Here is a 20,704-nt window from a genome sequence, read left to right on the forward strand (position 1 = left end):
GAAACTTTTATTGTTTCTTCGGGTCTATTCATTCTTTTGTGATGATATTTGTATATCGAAAATTTTCAGAGTCTTTACAGATATTTTTATTGATTGTACTAGAAAAGAAGTTTGTAGCATCATTTCATTTTTTTCATCATCCCCTCGACAGGGGAATGATGCTTCTTGATTATTATGCTGTTAATTTCTCACGAACCCTGTGGATTGCAGGGGATATTTTGCAGCTACACCGATATGATGAACTTTGTGCAAAAAAATTGTAATAACAGAATATGCTTTTATTTTTAAAAAAAATATTTAGATGAAAACTAAATAATAGTTTTAAAAATAATTTTACGATATACAAAATAAACATGAAAAAAAATTTATGTCAAATAGTAAGTTTTATGAATATGGGTTGATACATGTAAAAGGGGACCCGTGCCTGCAGTTCACCAGGTATTAGTTTGACTTTGAAGCAAGAAACTTGTATCGTCCAATTTCACAGTCTTGAAGTTTTGAACTCCCGTATTTAAAGTTACTTGCAATCAAGCTTTAAGCTTATATGGTTCGATTATTAGTAGGCTCTTCCACCTCCTGAAATATCAACCTCAATTGCCAAAAAGCCTTTTTTTTTAAAAAAAAATTAATTTTACGAACGAATCTGAATTATGGGGAAAAGCCACGCCCCATGAAATGGATACACATATTCTTGCAAGTTCTTGTCCTTCTATCATCTTCAATGAACAAATAAATATATGAATGATTTATAATAAAATAAATATATAAAAATATTTATTAATTGTAATCCCCAGTCTCTTTATCAAGTCTCCTGGATTGGGTTATCCAACATCCACCAAGTTGGATAACGAGCACCGGTAAGCCGCAACGTAGATAGCTTTGACGTACGGCTACCACAAAGCATATTGCCGTCCGCTTCCACAGTTTGTCTTCTCGTCTAGCTTTCTGTTTCCTTGTGCCTTTGTTTATCTTCAACAATTCATGGGAACGACGCAACAAAACCATACTAAACGATCAATTCGACCCTTCCATTTCCAAATAAGTATATGGATGGATTCTTGGAAACTTTGTTTGCTCTAGAAGAATACGGGAGAAAAGATACGCGTATTCAATATCTGAGCAGAGCACAATCATACTTTGTGTTATGTACCACAAAACAATCCCTCAATTTTACACATTCCTTGTAACCATCAAAGATTCGAAACGTACGAGATAAACGTATAAGTGCTGGAACACAGACATGTTAGTGTGGTCAACAAGGTTAACCAGCTGTTTGAAAGTCGCCAAAATCATCATCCGGTATATCCTGCTTGCTCTGATTTTCTGGAACGCTCATATGTTCTTGGTCTTCTTTGTCTACTTTACGCGGCTCATCTCTGGGAGCTTTCTCAGGGCTGAAATTTGTTGGAGACTTCTGTAAGGCAGCAGTAGGAGATGCTGGGGGTGGTGGGGGTGGTAACTTAATGCTAAGTGGTTTAGATTCTTTTGTATCAAATTTTTCTTCTGAGGTGCTGCTCTGACCCTGCTCGAGCAACTTGGATTTTATATTGTGGCCACTTTTCTGCAGACAACAACAAAGGATCACACATTGATCATGATAGTCATCAAAAAAAGATTGCGCCTGAATAACCATAGGATGAAGATTCCAATACATTCGTCTTAATTTGCAGTTTGAGAGTCTCTCCTTCTTTTAAACTGTAATCAACTGAGGAAGTTTGCTGGAAATGTTGTTCCATCTCTTCTGCTTCTTTCTTCTTGTTTAGATATCTTAAAAATAATTTAGGAAAATACATGCTTTCCTTTTTATGAGAAACAGTGTCAGGTATTCATTCCCAGTGCCACTGAGGGGGAAAATGCAAGAAAAATACCAGGCAAATCAGATAGATAAGAATAATTATAAATATGTTCAGGATACTTCATATGGTCATGCAAGGCAGCTTGAAAGTCATAAGCCTCTGTTCTTTCTCGGAATCCTATACCAATGAAGGCATGCCGGAGACGGCCACCTATAAGATTTCCAATTGTTAAGGATCAAATTTGAAAATATAAAACTCGAGCGTAGAGAAATACCGCATTGGATTTGCGGAGTCAAAGCTCACAAGTCTTTCAACTACTATACCAAAAGGGGAAAGGTACACTTATGCAAGGCAAACATGCAGGGGCTAAAAGTAAGAAATTAAGATGATTGATTCAATCTATATATATGAAACAGAACTAAAAGACAGTTCATAATAGATAAATAGTAAATTCACTGCTAATCAAAGAGGAATTTGTTGACCATTCTTATTCAAGTCAGAGGCCTCTCCGAATCTGTTGTCCCCAGGATGCAGACCACATAATTCACAGTAATCATTAAATTATTTCGTTCTTTTGACATATTATTTGTTCTCAACTCAAATCACTAACCTGTAATGAATTTGGGAGATTACACATGCAAAGGTGTCACATTTCTGAGTCTCGAAATATTGACCATTTCCAAGCCATATGTCAATTAATTCAAAAGGCCTCAGAAGAGGATGCTGATACTTGGACTCACAATCTTGAAATAACGTCAACATGTGGATGCACCATTCATGAGTTTCATGATCATCTAGTGTATATTTAGAAAATACAAAGATTACTTCGATAGTGAAAGCGCAGCTGTGAATTATGGACCGCACAACTAAACACCTTCCTTCTCCTAAAGTTACATTTATGATCTACCCAGTATCAGCGCCACTGCCGCCCTTTCGCAGGACTTAGACCTAGTCCTATCTTATGGGGCAACTTTGAGGACTGTTTCAGAAATATGCTAGCAATTACATGTCTGGAAACTATCTCTTAGAAGGAATCCCATCTTCTATTTAAAATGTCAGATAAGGCAGCTTCTGGCAATGCGTCAGCAATATGCGAGCCAGCATCTTTCCAGAAACCATCTCTTAGGAGGACAATATTTCTACAGAATAAGCTAAATTCTTGATAACTTAATATGATAATTTTCTGTCTACTTTGAGCTAGGAGGAAAAGGAAATCACTGAAATGATTGCACATTATACTTCCGCAGTCTGTTGGACTTCAATTCAAAAAACTCATCCAACAGTTTCTTATGTTATCATGATATGTTTTCTTCCTTTTCAGCTCCTTTTCCTCCCACGTGTGTTGCCTTTATTTCTTTTGGGGGGATATTTTTTCTTCCTCAGCTCTTGCACAATACGAACGAAGAAAAAGAAGCAAAGCAAAATTTAGATTGGGGGCTCACCTATGTTCTCTTCTATGCGAAGAACAAAATACCTGCAAAATAGAAGTAAGCGTCAAGAAGCAGAACACCACATGATTACAACTAAAAGCAGATAATAACAGTCTTACATACCTGCTGCTGTCAATGACAGGCTCCACAGGATGTGGCTCTCCATTTCTTAAAAATGCCCGAGCATATAGTTCACCTGATTAAATAAGGAATTTTTTAAATGTCGTAAACACCAAAAGAAATGAAAGAGGAATTAAATGTATGATCCTATTAGAGCAGCTCAAGTATAATCTTACCTGTTTTCCTATCTTCAAGTTTTATAATGCATAGTTCTCCCTTGCTAACGACTTTCAATGTCCCTTCCCATGCCCATTTGTTCACATCCCATTCATCGGCCCTGAAATAATTTCATAAGCAAATATTGATACGGGGTACTTGTTCAATTAGTAATGGAAGCACTGAGTCACTAAACTATAAAGAGTTTAAACTCAATTGCTTCGTAGAAGATAATTTTATAAATGTCTCGAAATACAGCAGTCATCAGATGGAAGTTCCTGGACGCTGAAAATGTTGGCTTTTTTTCGACCAAGAGCGAGCTAGAAAGTAGAAACTCAACAGATCACAAGTATAGCAGATCAGGAGTCACAATTTAAAGTTAAGCAGAAACCTGTAAGAAGCTGCGCTCTTCCTGGGGGGAATCTGCACACATTGGAGTAACCGTCAGCTAGACATTACAGATATTCCAAAATTCAATATTTCAAGTCATCCATCCCAGCATGAGAGTAAAATTAACTAAAACAAATCTCAAAATGTATTGCCCCCAGACTTACTGAATTGGCGTAAGCTTTATTAATAATACCATATCAATTCGGCAAAAATACATGAGAGAGCGATGGGGATATGATGCAGATTTTGATTCTGAGCTCAAATATCAAACTTGATCCTTTGAACTCATTTCATTGAAAATTTAATTTTCATTTACCTATCACAATTTTCAACTAGACCAATTCACCACTACTAAATTCTGAACGAACACATCAACAAGCTTGAAATTGCAAGATATGCTCAATGTTTTTGGTTTTCAAAGATGATCTGTGAGTTATACTTACTATATATACGTAACATTCAGACACTTGAAAGAGAACAAGCTCTATGGCCTCATCAATCTGTTCGCTTTCGTCTCCAGTTTTCTGAATGTCAGATTTCTCCTCTTCCTGTGCCATGATTGACGGAAAGAGAGAGAAAAAGACTGCAGATTTCAAGGCAGCAAGTAGAACGACAGATAAATCAGAGGAAGGCCTTGGCGGAAGGAATCTAATTTTGTTTGAAATAGGTTGCGAGTTGGTTTCGACAGAGAGAAGACTCAACAGAACGAAGGCCGTCTCAGCTTCCCTCTCTCAGGCAGAAACGACGCAGCAACAAGAGGCTTCTGAGTAAGAGCAATAAGGACCGTCGGATGAGAATACTTTAGTAACGCACGGTTCTGAATTGTCCCAACGGGTCCCCTCGTTAGGACTACAGGGTCTTTTGACTTTTCCTCCTGTTTGTCAATTTAGTTTCATGGAAAAAAAATTAAAATAAAATAAGATTGAATGATATATTTAGAAAATAGAAATTTCTATTAAATAAATCATATGGTAATACTAACCCTTAGAATATACATATTTCTTCTTAAAAATAATACTGAAAATTTTAATTATGAACGTTAATTTAAATAGGAATTAATTTACATAAATTTGTTAAATGATTTTCATCTTCGAATTTTTTTAAAAGAAAATCATAATTGTGGATTTGCAGTGTACCTTGAATTCTGTTCATTAATTCACTATTTTTTTTTTACATATATATTCATATTTACATGATCACGTTATAGATTCGTCTTCACAAAAGGACAGTATTCAAGTCAGGAAGAGCAGAAGAAAGATTTCTTATTATTTCAGCATATATAATCAAGTTTACATGGCAGCAAGGCACATGACACCAGTATCTTCCATCAATCGATTGCTCAAAGAAAACTCATGCTTACGAGGAACTCTAAAATTCCTCCCATGTATACAATAAGCTCACCACAATTCTCCCACAGAGAATGATGAATTGAATACAGAAATCCTTCTCCTCTTCCTCATTCCTAAGAGGTCTTGTGAAGCAGAGAATCTGTCAACCACAGACTTGAGAGCTTGCTGAACAGAACCAGCAAGAAACTGCCTATACTCAGAATCTTCAATGTTGTTCTCTTTGCAGCTTATAATCACAAACGCATTCTTCATCCTTCCTCCCAAGGTCGCAATTTCTGCGTTCATTATCATCAGATGAAGAGCGTCAAGTGCTTGTCTTATATCAGACAATAACCCAGGTTTATACTCACAACACAGAGATGCCTTTATTGAATAAGGAAATCCATTAGAGCCACCTTCTTGTTCTTCAACTCTTATCTCATCGCTGTCCTTTGGTATCATCAAACCTTCACAAGCTTGTGCTGCATTCCCTTTAAGCTCTTTCAAGTGTCTGATCACCTCAGCAAGTAACGATGCTTTGTCCATCTATGGGTTCATAATCAATAATCATACCACAAAAACAAATACTCAGATTTTAAACCAACAGGAATATTGAAGAAAATTGATAGTCGAGAAGGCAATATTGTAGCAACCGACCTTGTTAGCACCTGGAATTACTGTGCGAAGAGTATCAAGATGAGCATTGATCCTTGCTCTTCTCCTACGTTCCGCCTCGCTATGATTCTTCAAAGCGGCGACGCTTCTCTCAGAGGACAAGCCCTTGTTTCGTTCTTTGACAGAAGCCTCCACGAGCTCACCTATCTGGTCATCCAAAACCAGAGACGAAGATGAAGCAAACCCACTTTCTATAATACCAGAATTAACTATAAAACCATGACTAGTTTTCTCTGAGGCATTTCCCCAAATGCCTGAACCCCAATCAAAACCTTCCATTAAGTCACTCCTTTCTGTGAGTTCCATTACAAGAACAAGGCAGAGCCTGTGCTCGCGGGAAGAATTTAACGAAGAAAAGGGAGTGGTTTCTTGCTTGCCTTATTGGGTTTGGACTGGAAGATGTAGTGAAGTGGAGAATCAGAGGGAGTCAGAGAGAGGATCAGGAAAGTACTAATATTTCCTGTTTAGGTGAGCTAATAGTCAGAAATGCTGGGTTTTAAATAGCACAAAATTTTCGTCTCGTTCGTTTTAAATTATAATCGCAGATGTAACTAAAGTACAAATTGGTGTCTCGTGAGTGCAGGATGAAACCTCAATCCTCCCTTCTCGAAATATTCTTTATTCAAATATAGCGTCAATCTCGTGCCTAAAAATTGGGACATCAGATTCAAAACAATCCATCCCCGCAGAAACCAGACAGTATTCTTCTCTATAAAACTAAGTAAACGAAGAGAAAACTCAGTGGTCCATGTGGTCGGGGTTTAGATTTTTCTGATGTCTCAAAGTTTCACCCTTTAATGTTTGTTAGTCAAAATCCCGGTCAGTTTAATCGAACAAATCTTGTTCACATTCATCCGACAAGCCAGTCCAGAAAATTGTCGCTTAAAATAAGCGCTCTCTCTTCGAAGTCGAATCAGCAAATGTTGATTTGCGGAAAATTTTAGGATATGTTTGTTTGATTGTGCAAATAAAAGCAAGAAGAAAAAACAGTTAAACAAATTTTATGATATTTGTTACATTTTTATTATTATTATCATCATCATTCAAGGTATTGGGTATATAATTTTATGAAGAGTTGTGCTAATAATTTTCAACAAAATTTTCTCTCACTCTCTCTGATGTTTTTTTAGGACTTTATGCATCATATCATACACACTTTTATTTATAATTATAATTATCATTATAATTACGGGCTTCAATTTTATTACCATGGAAGATGGAACCCCTATTATTTGAGCGTGAAATCTGGAACATGATATGGTAGTACTCCATTTTATCTCTCAAAGACCGAACAGGCGGTCAAAAACTGATTTTCCTTCTTTTTTTTAAATTTTCTCAAAACTCAAAATCATATTATTTTGCTATTTTACTTAAATTTTAGTTGTTTATTTATATATATATATTTGATGATTTGTTAGTGATCATGGAAGTTTATGCCAGTTTAGTTGAACAAATGATATTGCATACTTAATGATTTTGGATTTTTGGTGATCTGTAATAGATAATAAATATTATAAGTGGGGCATGTTTGAGATTGTTAAGAAGAAATATTACTGGAGACATATATCAATCTGATCATTGATATAAATAACTTGTAATTTATTTTCACATACCAATAAATTTATTAAATTGAATTTTTTTAAAAAGCTCCTGTTTAAAAAAAATTCTTTCTCTACGTTTACAAATCATTCTTACATATTTATCATTTTTATTTTTGTAATGAGAATTAAATAAGGGTAGAATTAAAAAATAATTTTGAAATACTCTACAAATAGTTTATATTTAGGATTAACAATTTTTCCTATAGGTGACTTGTGCAAGGATAAAAGTGGTAGACTAAGAACATGTGTCCTGGTGTCCAAGTCATTACCCACAATCATCACTGATAATGACCGAATGCTAGCACGAAAGAGGGGGAGGGAGAGGAAAAGTGGGTTTTTGGGTTTGGTGGTCACGATTCGGTACAGGATAAGCACAAGCTTTTGGGACTTTACATAACCCAAGGAACGGGTTCTCTCATTACCCAACCACCCACTGAGACACACAGACTTTGTGGGTTAAAAAAAGACTAACGAGTAATGACAAATGATGGTTTATGCCACATTGAGAAGAGAATCTTTATTATCTTTTACACACACACACACATATATATATATAGAGAAAGAGAGAGAGAGAGAAATAGTCATTGTTAGTGGCCATGTAGCAATATAAAACAACAAACGGGAGCAATGAGGGGGATCTATTGAGATCTCCTAACAAGAGTAGTTAATTGAGGATATTTGGGTTTTTGTCCCTTCCACGTCCGCAACGCACACTATTCTTGAATTTTCTTTTGGAATGGTTCGCACAAACTCATGGGAAAACGTGCCTCTCTTTTTCTTCTCCTTCTTCCTTTTCTTTTGTTTTTTCTAAAACAGCTGAGGATTCAACATTTTGCCATGTTCATACCATGGAAAGGCCACTTCTCGGTTGATTCTCACTTCCTTTGCACCTATGAGCCTGCTCCTCACTTCTTTTGTTTTATTCCCCTGCCTATGTCTACCCGTTATACGTCCTTCCAATCACTTGGATTTCCCATTGATTAATCACTTCAATTAATCGCCCAAATTCCTAAGATTTTTTTTTTTCAAATACTCTCTGTTTTCCTTATTAAGCTGATACAACACTAGATGCCTAGTCCAATACTACCGGCACTTCTCTTAATTTTTTTTTAAAAAAAAACATGAGGTCATGAGTTACTATTAATATACATCAATATATAACAAAACAGGATTGTTAGTGCAAATAATACAAGAATTCACAAAACTGAGGATAGTTGTTGGATTCAACAGAATTAACCTTCCAATTACTCTTATCAGAATTGATGGATTTGCTTTCTTGCACGGGCAGAGCCTCGTTATTGAAAGGAAAAAGAGAAATTAAAAAGTTTCTTGAAAAAGGAAAAAAAAAAAAAGAGAGAGAAAGATTATTGATGTAGGGCCTCGTATTGGCCTTTTTTCACGTAAGAAGCTGGGTGGGTTTATGGAAGCCACTTCTGAAGGACACGACAACAATGGATCGCTCACCAGCTGCCCTGTTGGCCTAATTAAGGAAACTTATTGTCTGTCTCGGTTCCAGGCCCACATTTTGGGCCTTACTTCTTCTTTTGGGCTCAGTTTTATATCATCACCATGAAACTCTCTCTCTAACTTAAGGTGAGTACCCACCATACCCAGATGCGCGACGCGGGTCGAATCCGAACGTAGTCAGGGCAAAGCTCTGGTGAACCAGGTAGGGAATCAAAAAAAAAAAAAACTTAAGGTGAGTATAACCAACGAGGTTGGGTCTAGCAGAAGAAGTTAGTCTCTCACAACGTGACGAACCAGTATTCAAATTTCTATTGAGAGAGGCGCTCACATTTAGTACCCAACAGTGCCTCAAATAAGATTACTTCCAATAGGAAGATACCTATACTTTAGTGAAAAAAACTCAAGGTGAGTATGTGAAATTCTGAATTTCTTTTTAAAATGAATTTCTGATTCTACTAGTAGATATACATATAACTGTATATTTATAATTTAGTCGTAAATTTATTATAGAAATAATGCAGTCTGAAAAAAAATCATGGCAATAATATAAAATGAATCCTTAGTTTGATAATTAATTAGAAGACCCGTAAGTAGACCAAAAGACATCAGCTTTATCGCAAGAGGCTGTGCCTTTGACCACTTGAACATGAAGCTGATCTCCCTTCTTATTTTCACTACTTAATCGACAAGCTCCACGAACACATTTCTTTCCGCATAGATCTCATTATCTTTATTTACCTGTTTTAGTTGGATTTCTCCGTTATTTCTAAATATGCATCATGTTTCAGATTTTAAGGTATGAGTATTACTACTATTTGTTTATAATAATACTCCTAGAATATATAATGCAAGTAGTCGAGATTTCAAATAATGTCTTGTTATATAAAAGACAAATCTAAAAATTTAAAATATTTTTTTAAAAAACAGAATCTGCATATTTTGCCCGCTTTTTTTTTTTTTTTAACAATGAAAATTCATTACTAAAAGTAATAGTACAATGAACAACCAGCAAGGATACGGCTGGCTGGGATACAAACAAGCAAAACCATCCTATACCAGAGCAAACAATAGAAACATCACCTCCAATACAGCTATGGTCATTCCTAATATTGAGACCATCAGAGTCCAAAATCCGCTGAAGATTCCATGGCGCCATTGCTGGCATTCCATTGGAACCCACCCCTTTCTTTGCACATAGGGGTGGAAACAGGCCAGGCTTTACGCCTAACAGGCCAGGCCTGTATTGAAGCTTGTTGGCCTGAGCCTGGCCTGTGGCCTGTGACAGGCCTTATATTCAGCCTGAGCCTGGCCTGTGTAAAAGCCTGGCCTGGCCTGAAGCCTGTTAAGAAGCCTGCATTTTTTTAAAAATATTTTAAACATATTTAAATCAACTCAACATTATAATAACTCAATCCAAATTATATAAAATACAAACATAAAATTATCTAAAATATTTAAGTGAAAAATATTTAATATTCAAATGGTAGTATATTATTTTGTTGTTCATGTTTCAAATTATATTATTTAAGTGAAAAATATTTAATAACTTGAGGAGAAGATGTAGTTAAAATGGTCACAATACAAGGGATAAACAGAAATCAAATTCATAGAGGGGTTATTTCTATTGTCAATTGTTGGTGATGTGCGTTAGAAAAACTAAGTAGTTTTGTATAGGTAAATAAAAGTCAAAAATGACAAACACGAAATCATCATCGGGCAGTAGGATTTGAATGAATAACAAAGTGCATATTATAGAAATCATCATACAAGGTATATTGAAGAGTAATCCAAACATGGTCTTATTCAGGATAAAAGTGTGGTATTAGGCATATTACAATATTAATCAAAACATGGTATTATTTTAAAAAAGTTAATTATAAATTTATAATTATAATATTTTAAAAAAAATATAACAGGCCCAAGCCGCCTAACAGGCTTAACAGGTTTATTAAAAAGCCTGGGCCTGGCCTTTTAAGAGAAACATGCCTTTAAAAAGGCCTGAGCCTGTTTTAATTTGGAAATAGGCCAGGCCACAGGCCCCTGACAGGCCGCCTGACCTATTTCCACCCCTATTTGCACAACCTGCTAGATAGCTAGCCGCACGGTTACCATGTCTGGAAACAAGCGCAAAGTTAGGTTGAGCTCTTGCCAATAATGTTTGTAACGAACAGCTTTAAAGAGGTCCTGACAATCAATTTCAAAATAGATTCATGGGCATCCGAAAAGCTGAGGAGGAGTGAGCACTAATCTCCTTTCCATCTCATGTGGCCCTCCGCACGGAATAGAAGCTGAACCACAAGGGTCAGAACGGAGTGAGTGTGCGGCGGCCAGCGATTTGGACCCCTCATGCGTAATCCACGTCACATATTTGTTTCTCTCTTTTGACCGTGAGAAGTAATAATACTAGCTCTGGTCCTTAATATAAGACTCTGTTTGACTTTTATATTGATTCTAAATATAAGACATCAATCTATTTTGTCTCTTATATTTACTCATTTTTTTAAGATGGTCCTTCTAATAATTATAGTTTTAGCCAACATACTTGATTAGTAAGGATATTTTAGGAAAGATAATACCTATTTATTACAAATAACTAACTAAACTTCTTTTCTTAATTTTTTCAAATTAGTCAACTGGCTCTTATAATTAAGACTGGAGGTAGTATTTAATTACAAATATCTTTACAAATTTAACACTGCTTATAATTTAAAGACGCATTCTTTAACTTTCACAGACTGAAAACATATTATTAGTACTTTCTATAATCGAAGCTTGTACATAATTCTGTCCTTAGAGATCACTTATTGTTATTTCTTTCATTTTTTTAAAACAATGGATACATTGCTATTTCACCCGCACCAAAACACAGTAAATAAGCGGTTTCTTTTTGAACCATCAATTATTTGTAGTTTTTATTCACCAAGAGATATTATTATATACTCTTTTAATTTTAAATGTAAGAAATAATTAATTAATTTATATATATTAAAAAAATCAGATAAATTACTTGTTTGTTAACAAGTTCTCTTAACCGTAATTCATAAATTTTTTTTTTACTAATTTTGTGTAATCCTCAAATCTTACATTTGATCAGCATCTTTTAACCCTGAAAAATGAAATATTAATCCACGTAACATAGATTTTTGGATGTTAAAGTCTCAGTAAATTAAAGCAAGACAACCCATTTTTTCAGCCGTAAACGGACTGCGGAGCGGGCGTTGTTGCTGTCCGGTGCACGTTAGCATTAACCCCTGTGTGCGCCCAGATATAAAAATCATAAACTCCTTTCAAGTGTTTCACTCGTTCTTCACAACCTAGTTTGCAGGCAACTCGGGCTTCTTCCACCATAAATGGCGGCTACAGGTTCTTACACCACTCCCATCTCCACTCCTTCCAAGACCCTTCCCGTCGTTAAAAGCTCCGTTGCCTCCAATCTCACATTCTCACCTTCGCCTTTCAAGCTTAGCTTGAAGTCTCTCAGGGTTAAGCGATGCTCTGGCCGTGGCTCCGCTCTCGGAGCTCAAATGGTTTCGGTTCCGACAATAAAAACCCCTGCTTCTCTTGATTTCCAGACCGATGTCTTCAAGAAGGAGAAGATTAACCTTGCTGGACACGATGAGGTATGTTATTTTTAGTTTCTATGGTCTTCTTCAAAATATCTGTTCTGTTCATTTTTCTCTTTTTATCTTCTGCATTTACGTTTTGGATTTCCGAAGGGTTTGGTGGAAATTGACTTAATTTTTGGTTGCTCTGTATCACTGCAGTACATCGTCAAAGGAGGGAGGGATTTGTTCCATTTGTTGCCGGATGCTTTCAAGGGCATTAAGCAGATCGGTGTCATCGGATGGGGATCACAGGTGTTTATTCTCATAAGCTGTTATTGAAAGAGCACACTTTTGACTCGAAATAATTATGTTTCTCCCTCAGCATGACGCAATCTTAATTAGCTGATTGAAGTCCTCGAAATTTTTTTTTTAAAAAAAGAGGAAAAATATGCCTTGTTATGTTATTGCTGAAAAAAATCAAGAAAGGAAGAAGGAAATCTCATTTGGAAAGGAAGTCGCGTTATACTCTGACAGCCAAATGTGCTAATGTTTGCAAATTTGCAGAGCACATTGACGTTGTTAACTCCGATGTTAGTAAACAATTATCTAACTGCTGTGCTGAACCGTTGTGCAAATGATTCATTGTGAAGTGTGCTGCGAGTCTTTTTGGAAGGAAAGCTAGGTTAGAGTACGAAGTGACTGCTGGATGCTTATCCTGATATCATTTTTATTTTTAGCTCTATATCATGTAGATAGATAATTAAATATACATGCTTAAGGAAATTATGAGTTGTCCCTTCTCTACCGCTGCTGAAAAGGCATCTTCGACATATTCAAGCAGTTTATGATTTTAACGTGTCTATTAACTGTGGATTACAAATACCAGGGACCTGCTCAGGCCCAGAATCTGCGGGATTCACTTGCTGAGGCAAAGTCTGATATTGTAGTCAAGGTGATTCCCGATATCATTTTTCATTTATTAAGTTCATTATCCTCTACTGCTACTGTTACATTGGTTGTCACATTTATGGGTTTTGCTTTCTAAAATTTAGATGACTGATCTCTTCTCAAATCCTACTTCATGACGTTTTTTATGAGTACAGATTGGACTCAGGAAAGGTTCCCGATCATTTGCTGAAGCTCGAGCTGTTGGTTTTACTGAGGAGAATGGGACTCTAGGTGATATATGGGAAACTGTCTCTGGCAGTGATCTTGTGTTGCTGTTGATTTCTGATGCTGCTCAGGTTTGTAAACTCAACGGGACACTAATCACAAGTTTTTCATTCGATTTTAAATTATTGTCTTCACAACAGTGTTCACATATTCTTACTAAGAATATGGCACTATGGTGTCTTGATTTGTGGACAAATACAGACATATCGTGAGTCATACTGCTGGTGACTTTGCAGTGTTCCTGATTGGTCAATAACTTCTGTTTTTAAAACTTATTTTGCAGGCCGATAACTATGAAAAAGTGTTTTCCCACATGAAGCCAAACAGCATCCTTGGGCTGTCTCATGGGTTTCTCCTTGGGCATTTGCAGTCACTGGGACTTGATTTCCCCAAGAATATCAGTGTAATTGCTGTCTGTCCAAAGGGAATGGGTCCATCAGTTAGGAGACTTTATGTCCAAGGCAAAGAGATAAATGGTGCTGGAATTAATTCAAGTTTTGCAGTCCACCAGGTGATCTTGCTTACTCTATTTCTTTATCAATACTTGTGGATTCCCTCACATAGTTATATTGTTAGTTGCTTTTTGTTGCTGGTGTTCACTACCTTATGATGCAGGACGTTGATGGCAGAGCTACTGATGTTGCTTTGGGATGGTCCGTTGCCCTTGGTTCTCCTTTCACATTTGCTACCACGCTAGAGCAGGAATACAAGAGTGATATCTTTGGAGAGAGAGGTAAGAGTACTTTTAGCTTTTGGTTGTCCTTGAATATTATTGGGTGCTGTTCACGGGGTTGTCCTAACTTTTTTTTTTTTTTCCTGTAGGAATTTTATTGGGTGCTGTTCACGGGGTTGTGGAGTGCTTGTTCAGGAGATACAGAGAGCATGGAATGGATGAAGATCTTGCTTACAAGAACACTGTTGAGTGCATAACAGGAATTGTATCAAAAACCATATCTACTAAGGTTGTATTCTCATGCTATCTTTCGGAGCTGGATTTGTCTATATGATCCCTCCATGCACCTTTTTATACAGGGGTATTTCTCACTAGTTCTATAACATTTTCTTTGTTCTTTTTATGGACAGGGGATGCTGGCTCTTTACAACTCTTTAACCGAAGATGGAAAGAGGGAATTTGAGAAAGCTTACAGCGCCTCGTACTATCCCTGCATGGACATCTTGTACGAGTGCTATGAGGATGTGGCTAGTGGCAGTGAAATTCGCAGTGTTGTTTTGGCTGGACGCCGCTTCTATGTAAGGACATATTCATTTTCTATGTGGATTATTGGATATCTAGGAGTTTGACTTTAATTATACTTGGGTTTTACAGGAGAAAGAGGGTCTACCTGCCTTCCCCATGGGTAAAATTGATCAGACCCACATGTGGAAGGTTGGTGAACGCGTACGATCTAAAAGGCCAGAAGGTGATCTTGGTCCACTCTACCCATTTACTGCTGGTGTCTTTGTGGCATTGATGATGGCCCAGGTATTTGGTCTTCACCATTTAGTTGCTGATCATGACAAAGGGGCATTTAGGCGGTTATTTTTGCCTGTAGAATTCTGTTTTTTCCCGTCTATATTTGCTGTTCAATTTGAAATCAAAATCTTTCTGTATTAATTTATGATTACGTAATTCAGATTGAGGTACTGAGGAAGAAAGGCCATTCCTACTCAGAAATCATCAACGAGAGTGTGATTGAGGCTGTCGACTCTCTAAATCCTTTCATGCATGCTCGGGGTGTTTCTTTCATGGTTGACAATTGCTCCACCACAGCAAGATTGGGCTCAAGGAAATGGGCTCCACGATTTGATTACGTCCTTCACCAACAGGCCTTGGTGGCAATCGACAATGCTGCACCTGTCAACCAAGATCTAATCAGTAACTTCCTGTCAGACCCAGTGCATGCAGCAATTGAAGTTTGTGCTGAACTCAGACCCACCCTAGATATTTCTGTGCCACCGAATGCAGACTTCGTTCGTCCTGAGTTGCGCCAATCCAGCAATTAGAACTTCAAGCATTGGCTGCTTCTCCCTGGTCAAGCCTTTTGATAATGAGCTATTGAGCTTAGAAGAGTAGTTGTCCTGTACGCGTGGTTTTGTTTTCATAGTTTAGTAGTAATGTGGAGAATGTATTGTCACTTTTGACTTAACGTTTTGATGATGAGGATTGGTGCTTACGCTTATTGTTCCACCAGATTTTTGTGGTAATAAATTGTGGCAAATATTTTGAATCTGGTGCATATCGTTGCAGTGCTCGAGACAAATTGGCGGCTGGCTGGTGGTGTTCTTAGGTATTGAAACGTGAGATCAGAGGCTGGCCGCTTTTAAAAAGTACTCCCCTCTTTTTTTAAAATACACATGTAACCAAATTATGTTGTTCAAAATATTGGTTAAAATTATTTGAAGACAATAAATCTGTTAAACATGTAACGTTTTTGTTCAAAAATATTCTCGATTATCTAGAAGAGGGATTTTGTATGGTGGATAGAGAATATGTGAAAATTAAATAAAATACTACTCCTCCGGTCCTAATTATAAGACCCAATTGACTTATTTGAGGAGATTAAGGAAGTAAGTTAAGTTGGTTATTTATAATAAATAAGTGTTGACATTCCTAAAATATCCTTGCTAATTAAGTATATTGGCTAAAACTATCATTATTAGAAGGATTATCTTGGAAAAAAATACATAAATATAAGAGACAAAATGGATTGGGTCTTATAATTAGGACCAAATAAAAAGTTAAATTGGGTCTTATAATAAGGACCGGAGGAGTATAAGTTATTAAATGAGTGTAAGTTAACAAGAGTAAGTTTAATTGATAAATATTTGGCTTACATTTGAAACTTGTGCGGTTGTTGGTTTGAATTCATATCCGAGGACTTTGTTAGTGGGTAAGTATTTTTATAAACACTTTGAGTTTAAAAATATGTCCTGATTTTGACGAGTTCTAAGACTGACTTATTTTAACTTTTGTGTTAAAATATACTTTTAGTCTTTTAAGTTTAACTTTACACAAGGTTTCAATTTAGTTGTTTAACTTTAAAAAGTATGTTTTTAATCTTTGTATTCCAAAACCATTAATAAAAAATTATAATATTGAAATCTTGAATATTAATAAAATATTGTCAATACTAATATATTAAGTTTAATTTTCAAAACAATTATAATTGTTATATAAAATCATTATTTAAAAGCAACGATTTTAGAGTTAAAGGACTAAAAATATATTTTTAAAATTAAGAGACCAAACTGAAACCTATTTATAAATATAAAGAACTAAATGTATACTTTAGCCAACAAAATAAATGAGAATAAAATGAAAAATCAACAAACAAAATTTGAGATAATATCTATGGGATTGTTTGGTTTCTTGTTTTGAAAACAATTTTTTGTTTTTAAAAACAGAAAAACAAAAAAAAACCTTGTTTAGCAATTTGTTTTTAGTTGATTGTTTTAAAAAACAAAAAAAAACAATAATATGTTTTTAAGAACTAAAAAACCAAAACAACTTTTACATTTTTTTTTTGTGTTTTTTATTTTTTTGTTTTGAAAAATTGGAGAAATCTTTTTCTCTTCTCCTCTACTACCTATTACTTATCACTACCGATAATAATTACCACTTGTTAAAGTGTAATTTTTTTATATTTTTTTAAAATTATTTTCCAAACAAAATTTTTTATTTTTTTCCAAAAACTTGTTCTTAAAAACAATTTTATAAAATTGTTTTGAGAATAAGAAAAAAAAAACAAACAAGCCCTAAATGTCCCTTGTTAAAAAAAAAAAACATGCTATACCCTATAATTGTCTCTTATAAAAAAGCAACAAAATTTGAGGATCCAGGCTTGTTTGAGACACATGGGAATATTCATTTTGTGTTGTAAACTCTGTTTTCGAATGAAAGTAAAAGAAACACTTCTCTCTTCAACTTACCCGAGAATATGAGCAGAAAATGACCCATGAGTTTCAGAACATAACTGTTCCACTTTTATTTGTTTTCAAAATGATTCTATGCGACAGCAAATACACGTCAGCTTGTCAAATCAGAATTCGTGCAAAGTGCCAAATTTAGCTTTCCAAACCTATCTTAAGAGAAGCAATGAATACAAAATATGGTACTACCTCTATCTTATTTATAAAATTATAAATACTATTTTATAATTAGTATCAGAGATAATAACTAAAAACATACTTATATATTATAAATAAGATTTTATAATTAAGAGCAGACGTAATAACTACAAACGTACTTGTGTATATAGATCTAAGCAAATCTTCTTCCCACCTAAATTTGTCGTAGAAGAAGCTTGATATTTTTGGGGCGAATCGCAGAAGTTTAACTGGATTTGCGAAAATCCCAACCTAAACTATAATTAAAAAAAAAAATCCAGTTTCTGAAGAGATTCTGTTTAATCTTTATGCTGGTATCATTGCTGAAAAAAGTTAATTAGCTATGGACGAATTTGATTTGAATACTTGAATTTAACACATACAGAAATTAAGAAAAATCTTACGAGATCAATATCACTGACTTCAAGTTTGTCTATCTGCATCCATTACGGACAACAAAGATGAATCATATGATTTAATGCACTCTTTTAATTAATTATTTGTAACGAATCCGACATGTTAAGTTTAGACATCAGGAATTTACCCTTGTTCTTGTTCCATTTTCTTTTATGCCTTTCAGCTTCCTGTTCCCACATATGTGCATTTAATTGATCTTAACGGAACCATAAACCATTGTCCATTCTTCATCCATTTTATGGTCTTCCTTTGCAAAGAAAATTTCCAGGCTCTTTACAGTAAAACAGTTTAACCATATTTTGAGATCTCTTTAAGCTGTTCTTATCTTTTTGGTCAATCCTAAGAGTCCACCTTCTTTTGTCACAACCACAATTAAGAAATGCTTTCTTAGATTAATCACCTTTAGTTCAGTAGCTTCGCATTTCGCAGGTATACTAAAGATGCAGATATGTCGCAGAATGGCAAAACAATTAAAAATATGACGGTCATAGCTGATATATTTGATTGATTGTATAATATTTCATAGGTACACCATATATATATATATATATATACACACACAACATTTGTAATGAGAACTGGAAATTAGACTCAAGGATAGTAGGATATCGTGAGTATGACCTTTAAGAAACTGCACGTGTGTATGTGTCAAAGTCATCACAGGTTTTTCATCTTACTATAAATGATAAGTATTCAAATGGCGCATAGATATACAGCACCATTGATTAAGAGTAGAAATTGAAATTTAAAGCAAACAGTAACATCTTGTTTGACGATTAAGCGGTAGGGTAAGAAGCTTCCATTGCTATGCCACAAAGGCCTTCCTTAGCATCTACATTTCTTTTCATCCTAATGTATCCTTCTTCACCCCATTCTGTTCCCCATGAGTTCTTTACCAACCAATATTCAGTGTCATCGCTAACACCATAACCAATGGCAGTAACACCATGATCTAACTCAGTGCCACAAGAACCTGTGAAAATGCCACTCGAGTAAAACTGAAAATCAGATCCACTTGCATCTATGGCCACTGAAACTGGCTGGTTAGCCACTGCTTTTTGTAGTGCTTGCTCATTATTGGCAGGAACGTCCTCATACCCCTTAATTGTTGCTACATGATTGGCTTCTCCTTTGGCATTGCAGGCTCCATCAACGCCCTTGTAAGGGTAGTTCACCTCTGAGTTTAGACCATGGTTTTGCATGATAAATTTGAAGGCATCATCCATTAGACCTCCTTCACAACCTTGGTCCACACCTTTTGTGTCACAATCTACTAGCTCTTGCTCTGACAAGGAGATCAATTTGCCCGTGCTCAACTTGGTGATTCCTTCCGTTGCTGCCACAGCAGAAAACGCCCAACAACATCCTACAATGTGCAATGAAAGAATAAAGTTAGATGGAACTTTGATCTTGATTTGTTTTTTCCTTGAAGGAATTATCAATAATACTTACCACAATCCCCTTGATTCTTGATAGGCGTCACAGCACCTTGCTTTCTCCAATCCACAGAGGAAGGCACATCACTCACATTTTCATATCTGAAAGATGGGGTCTTTTTAATTGAGGAACGCATATGACCTTTGAATCTATTTCTAGATGCTGTGAATTCTTCATTGGTAAGATCTGCAAATTGATTGATGCCTAGCTTGTGAGGTCTGGTTCCTGCACTGTTGATGCCTTCAATGTACTCCACATTTTGCTTGAATATATTAAAACGCTTCTCCTTCTCCTGAGGATCACTATATACTTTGCCATAGCGAGCCATCCATTGTTCATGCCTCTTCTGCATTGAGGCTTCTTGGAGAGTGCGAGATGTGGCTTGTGATACCATCATTCCCAGCAAAAGAAAAGCCAATGAGAGGTGCTGAGATTGAATTCCGAACGCCATGTTACTGTAACAATGGAAGCAATGGCTTCAAATGGATCGTCTGTTCTTGATGCTGTGATGACCTCTTGTGTTCTTGAGGTATTTATGGAGAAATTTATGTTGACCTGTAAACCGATCATCTTCTGAAATTTAATCACTAAAGAATTTTATTTTTTTTTTAAAAAAAATTAAATCCTTTCTCTTGGAAGTACCTGAAAGAATGTTATGAATGAGACAGCTGCGTAACGTGTTAAAAACTTAAAATGGTGGTTTTCAGAAATCTCTTTTGATATAGAGTATGATCCCATTAAAAAATGATTTTAAAAATTCCCAGCATAACAAAACCAAAAGGGAACTCGTGGCTTCAGACTTACGATTATAGCTAAGGGCCAAGATTAACTTCAAGTCTTTCTTCAAAGACCGATAGTAATGAATACAAAACATAGTATTCAGAGACGTATACGTTACGTATGGGAAGACTAAATTATGTGTACTATATATCTATATCGTTAGCTATTTCGTTTGTCCTTGTGCTCTTCGGATGGTTCCGGAAGTTGTCTTCTAACTTTGTTCTTATAAAAGTAAAGAACTTAAATCAGGTTACCTAAATACGAGGATCATATTTTGTGATG

The 20,704-nt window shown here is 35.6% G+C and overlaps 4 protein-coding genes across 4 annotated transcripts; 1 reads left to right on the forward strand and 3 right to left on the reverse strand.

Annotated features, from left to right (window-relative positions):
* Positions 1-644: 644 nt before the first annotated feature.
* On the reverse strand, positions 645-4,582 carry LOC114720253 (uncharacterized protein At1g03900). The gene is made up of 8 exons (XM_028905890.1): positions 4,336-4,582; positions 3,894-3,925; positions 3,523-3,623; positions 3,350-3,422; positions 3,239-3,270; positions 1,916-2,006; positions 1,653-1,767; positions 645-1,561 (listed from the first exon to the last, which is right to left on the reverse strand). The coding sequence occupies exons 1-8, from the start codon at positions 4,447-4,449 to the stop codon at positions 1,262-1,264; spliced, it is 858 nt and encodes a 285-aa protein (XP_028761723.1). The 5' UTR covers positions 4,450-4,582; the 3' UTR covers positions 645-1,261.
* Positions 4,583-5,123: 541 nt separating this feature from the next.
* On the reverse strand, positions 5,124-6,485 carry LOC114720254 (transcription factor bHLH30-like). Its single transcript, XM_028905891.1, has 2 exons — positions 5,878-6,485; positions 5,124-5,766 (listed from the first exon to the last, which is right to left on the reverse strand). Exons 1-2 carry the CDS (start codon positions 6,199-6,201, stop codon positions 5,290-5,292), a joined length of 801 nt encoding a protein of 266 aa, XP_028761724.1. The 5' UTR covers positions 6,202-6,485; the 3' UTR covers positions 5,124-5,289.
* A 5,792-nt stretch (positions 6,486-12,277) lies between these two features.
* On the forward strand, positions 12,278-15,918 carry LOC114720313 (ketol-acid reductoisomerase, chloroplastic). Its single transcript, XM_028905957.1, has 10 exons — positions 12,278-12,583; positions 12,728-12,820; positions 13,395-13,460; positions 13,612-13,752; positions 13,965-14,192; positions 14,297-14,414; positions 14,504-14,643; positions 14,765-14,932; positions 15,009-15,164; positions 15,317-15,918. The coding sequence occupies exons 1-10, from the start codon at positions 12,314-12,316 to the stop codon at positions 15,683-15,685; spliced, it is 1,749 nt and encodes a 582-aa protein (XP_028761790.1). The 5' UTR covers positions 12,278-12,313; the 3' UTR covers positions 15,686-15,918.
* Positions 15,919-18,776: 2,858 nt separating this feature from the next.
* On the reverse strand, positions 18,777-20,100 carry LOC114720261 (senescence-specific cysteine protease SAG39-like). The gene is made up of 2 exons (XM_028905902.1): positions 19,658-20,100; positions 18,777-19,571 (listed from the first exon to the last, which is right to left on the reverse strand). The coding sequence occupies exons 1-2, from the start codon at positions 20,091-20,093 to the stop codon at positions 18,982-18,984; spliced, it is 1,026 nt and encodes a 341-aa protein (XP_028761735.1). The 5' UTR covers positions 20,094-20,100; the 3' UTR covers positions 18,777-18,981.
* Positions 20,101-20,704: the final 604 nt, after the last annotated feature.

Source organism: Neltuma alba, unplaced genomic scaffold (assembly GCF_004799145.2).
Source record: "Neltuma alba isolate B1F8T4 unplaced genomic scaffold, ASM479914v2 tig00011972_pilon, whole genome shotgun sequence".
Classification (NCBI taxonomy): domain Eukaryota; kingdom Viridiplantae; phylum Streptophyta; class Magnoliopsida; order Fabales; family Fabaceae; genus Neltuma; species Neltuma alba.

Excerpts from the sequence above, each read along its gene's own strand:
- LOC114720253 (XM_028905890.1), bottom strand. The coding sequence starts at position 4,449 with ATGGCACAGGAAGAGGAGAAATCTGACATTCAGAAAACTGGAGACGAA. Across the intron at positions 3,423-3,522 it reads ACTTGAAGATAGGAAAACAG|GTGAACTATATGCTCGGGCA; the intron begins GTAAGATTATAC and ends TTATTTAATCAG. Across the intron at positions 3,271-3,349 it reads CCTGTCATTGACAGCAGCAG|GTATTTTGTTCTTCGCATAG; the intron begins GTATGTAAGACT and ends TCTATTTTGCAG.
- LOC114720313 (XM_028905957.1), top strand. The coding sequence starts at position 12,314 with ATGGCGGCTACAGGTTCTTACACCACTCCCATCTCCACTCCTTCCAAG. Across the intron at positions 13,753-13,964 it reads TGATTTCTGATGCTGCTCAG|GCCGATAACTATGAAAAAGT; the intron begins GTTTGTAAACTC and ends CTTATTTTGCAG. Across the intron at positions 15,165-15,316 it reads TGGCATTGATGATGGCCCAG|ATTGAGGTACTGAGGAAGAA; the intron begins GTATTTGGTCTT and ends TACGTAATTCAG.
- LOC114720261 (XM_028905902.1), bottom strand. The coding sequence starts at position 20,093 with ATGGCGTTCGGAATTCAATCTCAGCACCTCTCATTGGCTTTTCTTTTG. Across the intron at positions 19,572-19,657 it reads CAAGAATCAAGGGGATTGTG|GATGTTGTTGGGCGTTTTCT; the intron begins GTAAGTATTATT and ends TGCACATTGTAG.
- LOC114720254 (XM_028905891.1), bottom strand. The coding sequence starts at position 6,201 with ATGGAACTCACAGAAAGGAGTGACTTAATGGAAGGTTTTGATTGGGGT. Across the intron at positions 5,767-5,877 it reads TAATTCCAGGTGCTAACAAG|ATGGACAAAGCATCGTTACT; the intron begins GTCGGTTGCTAC and ends ATGAACCCATAG.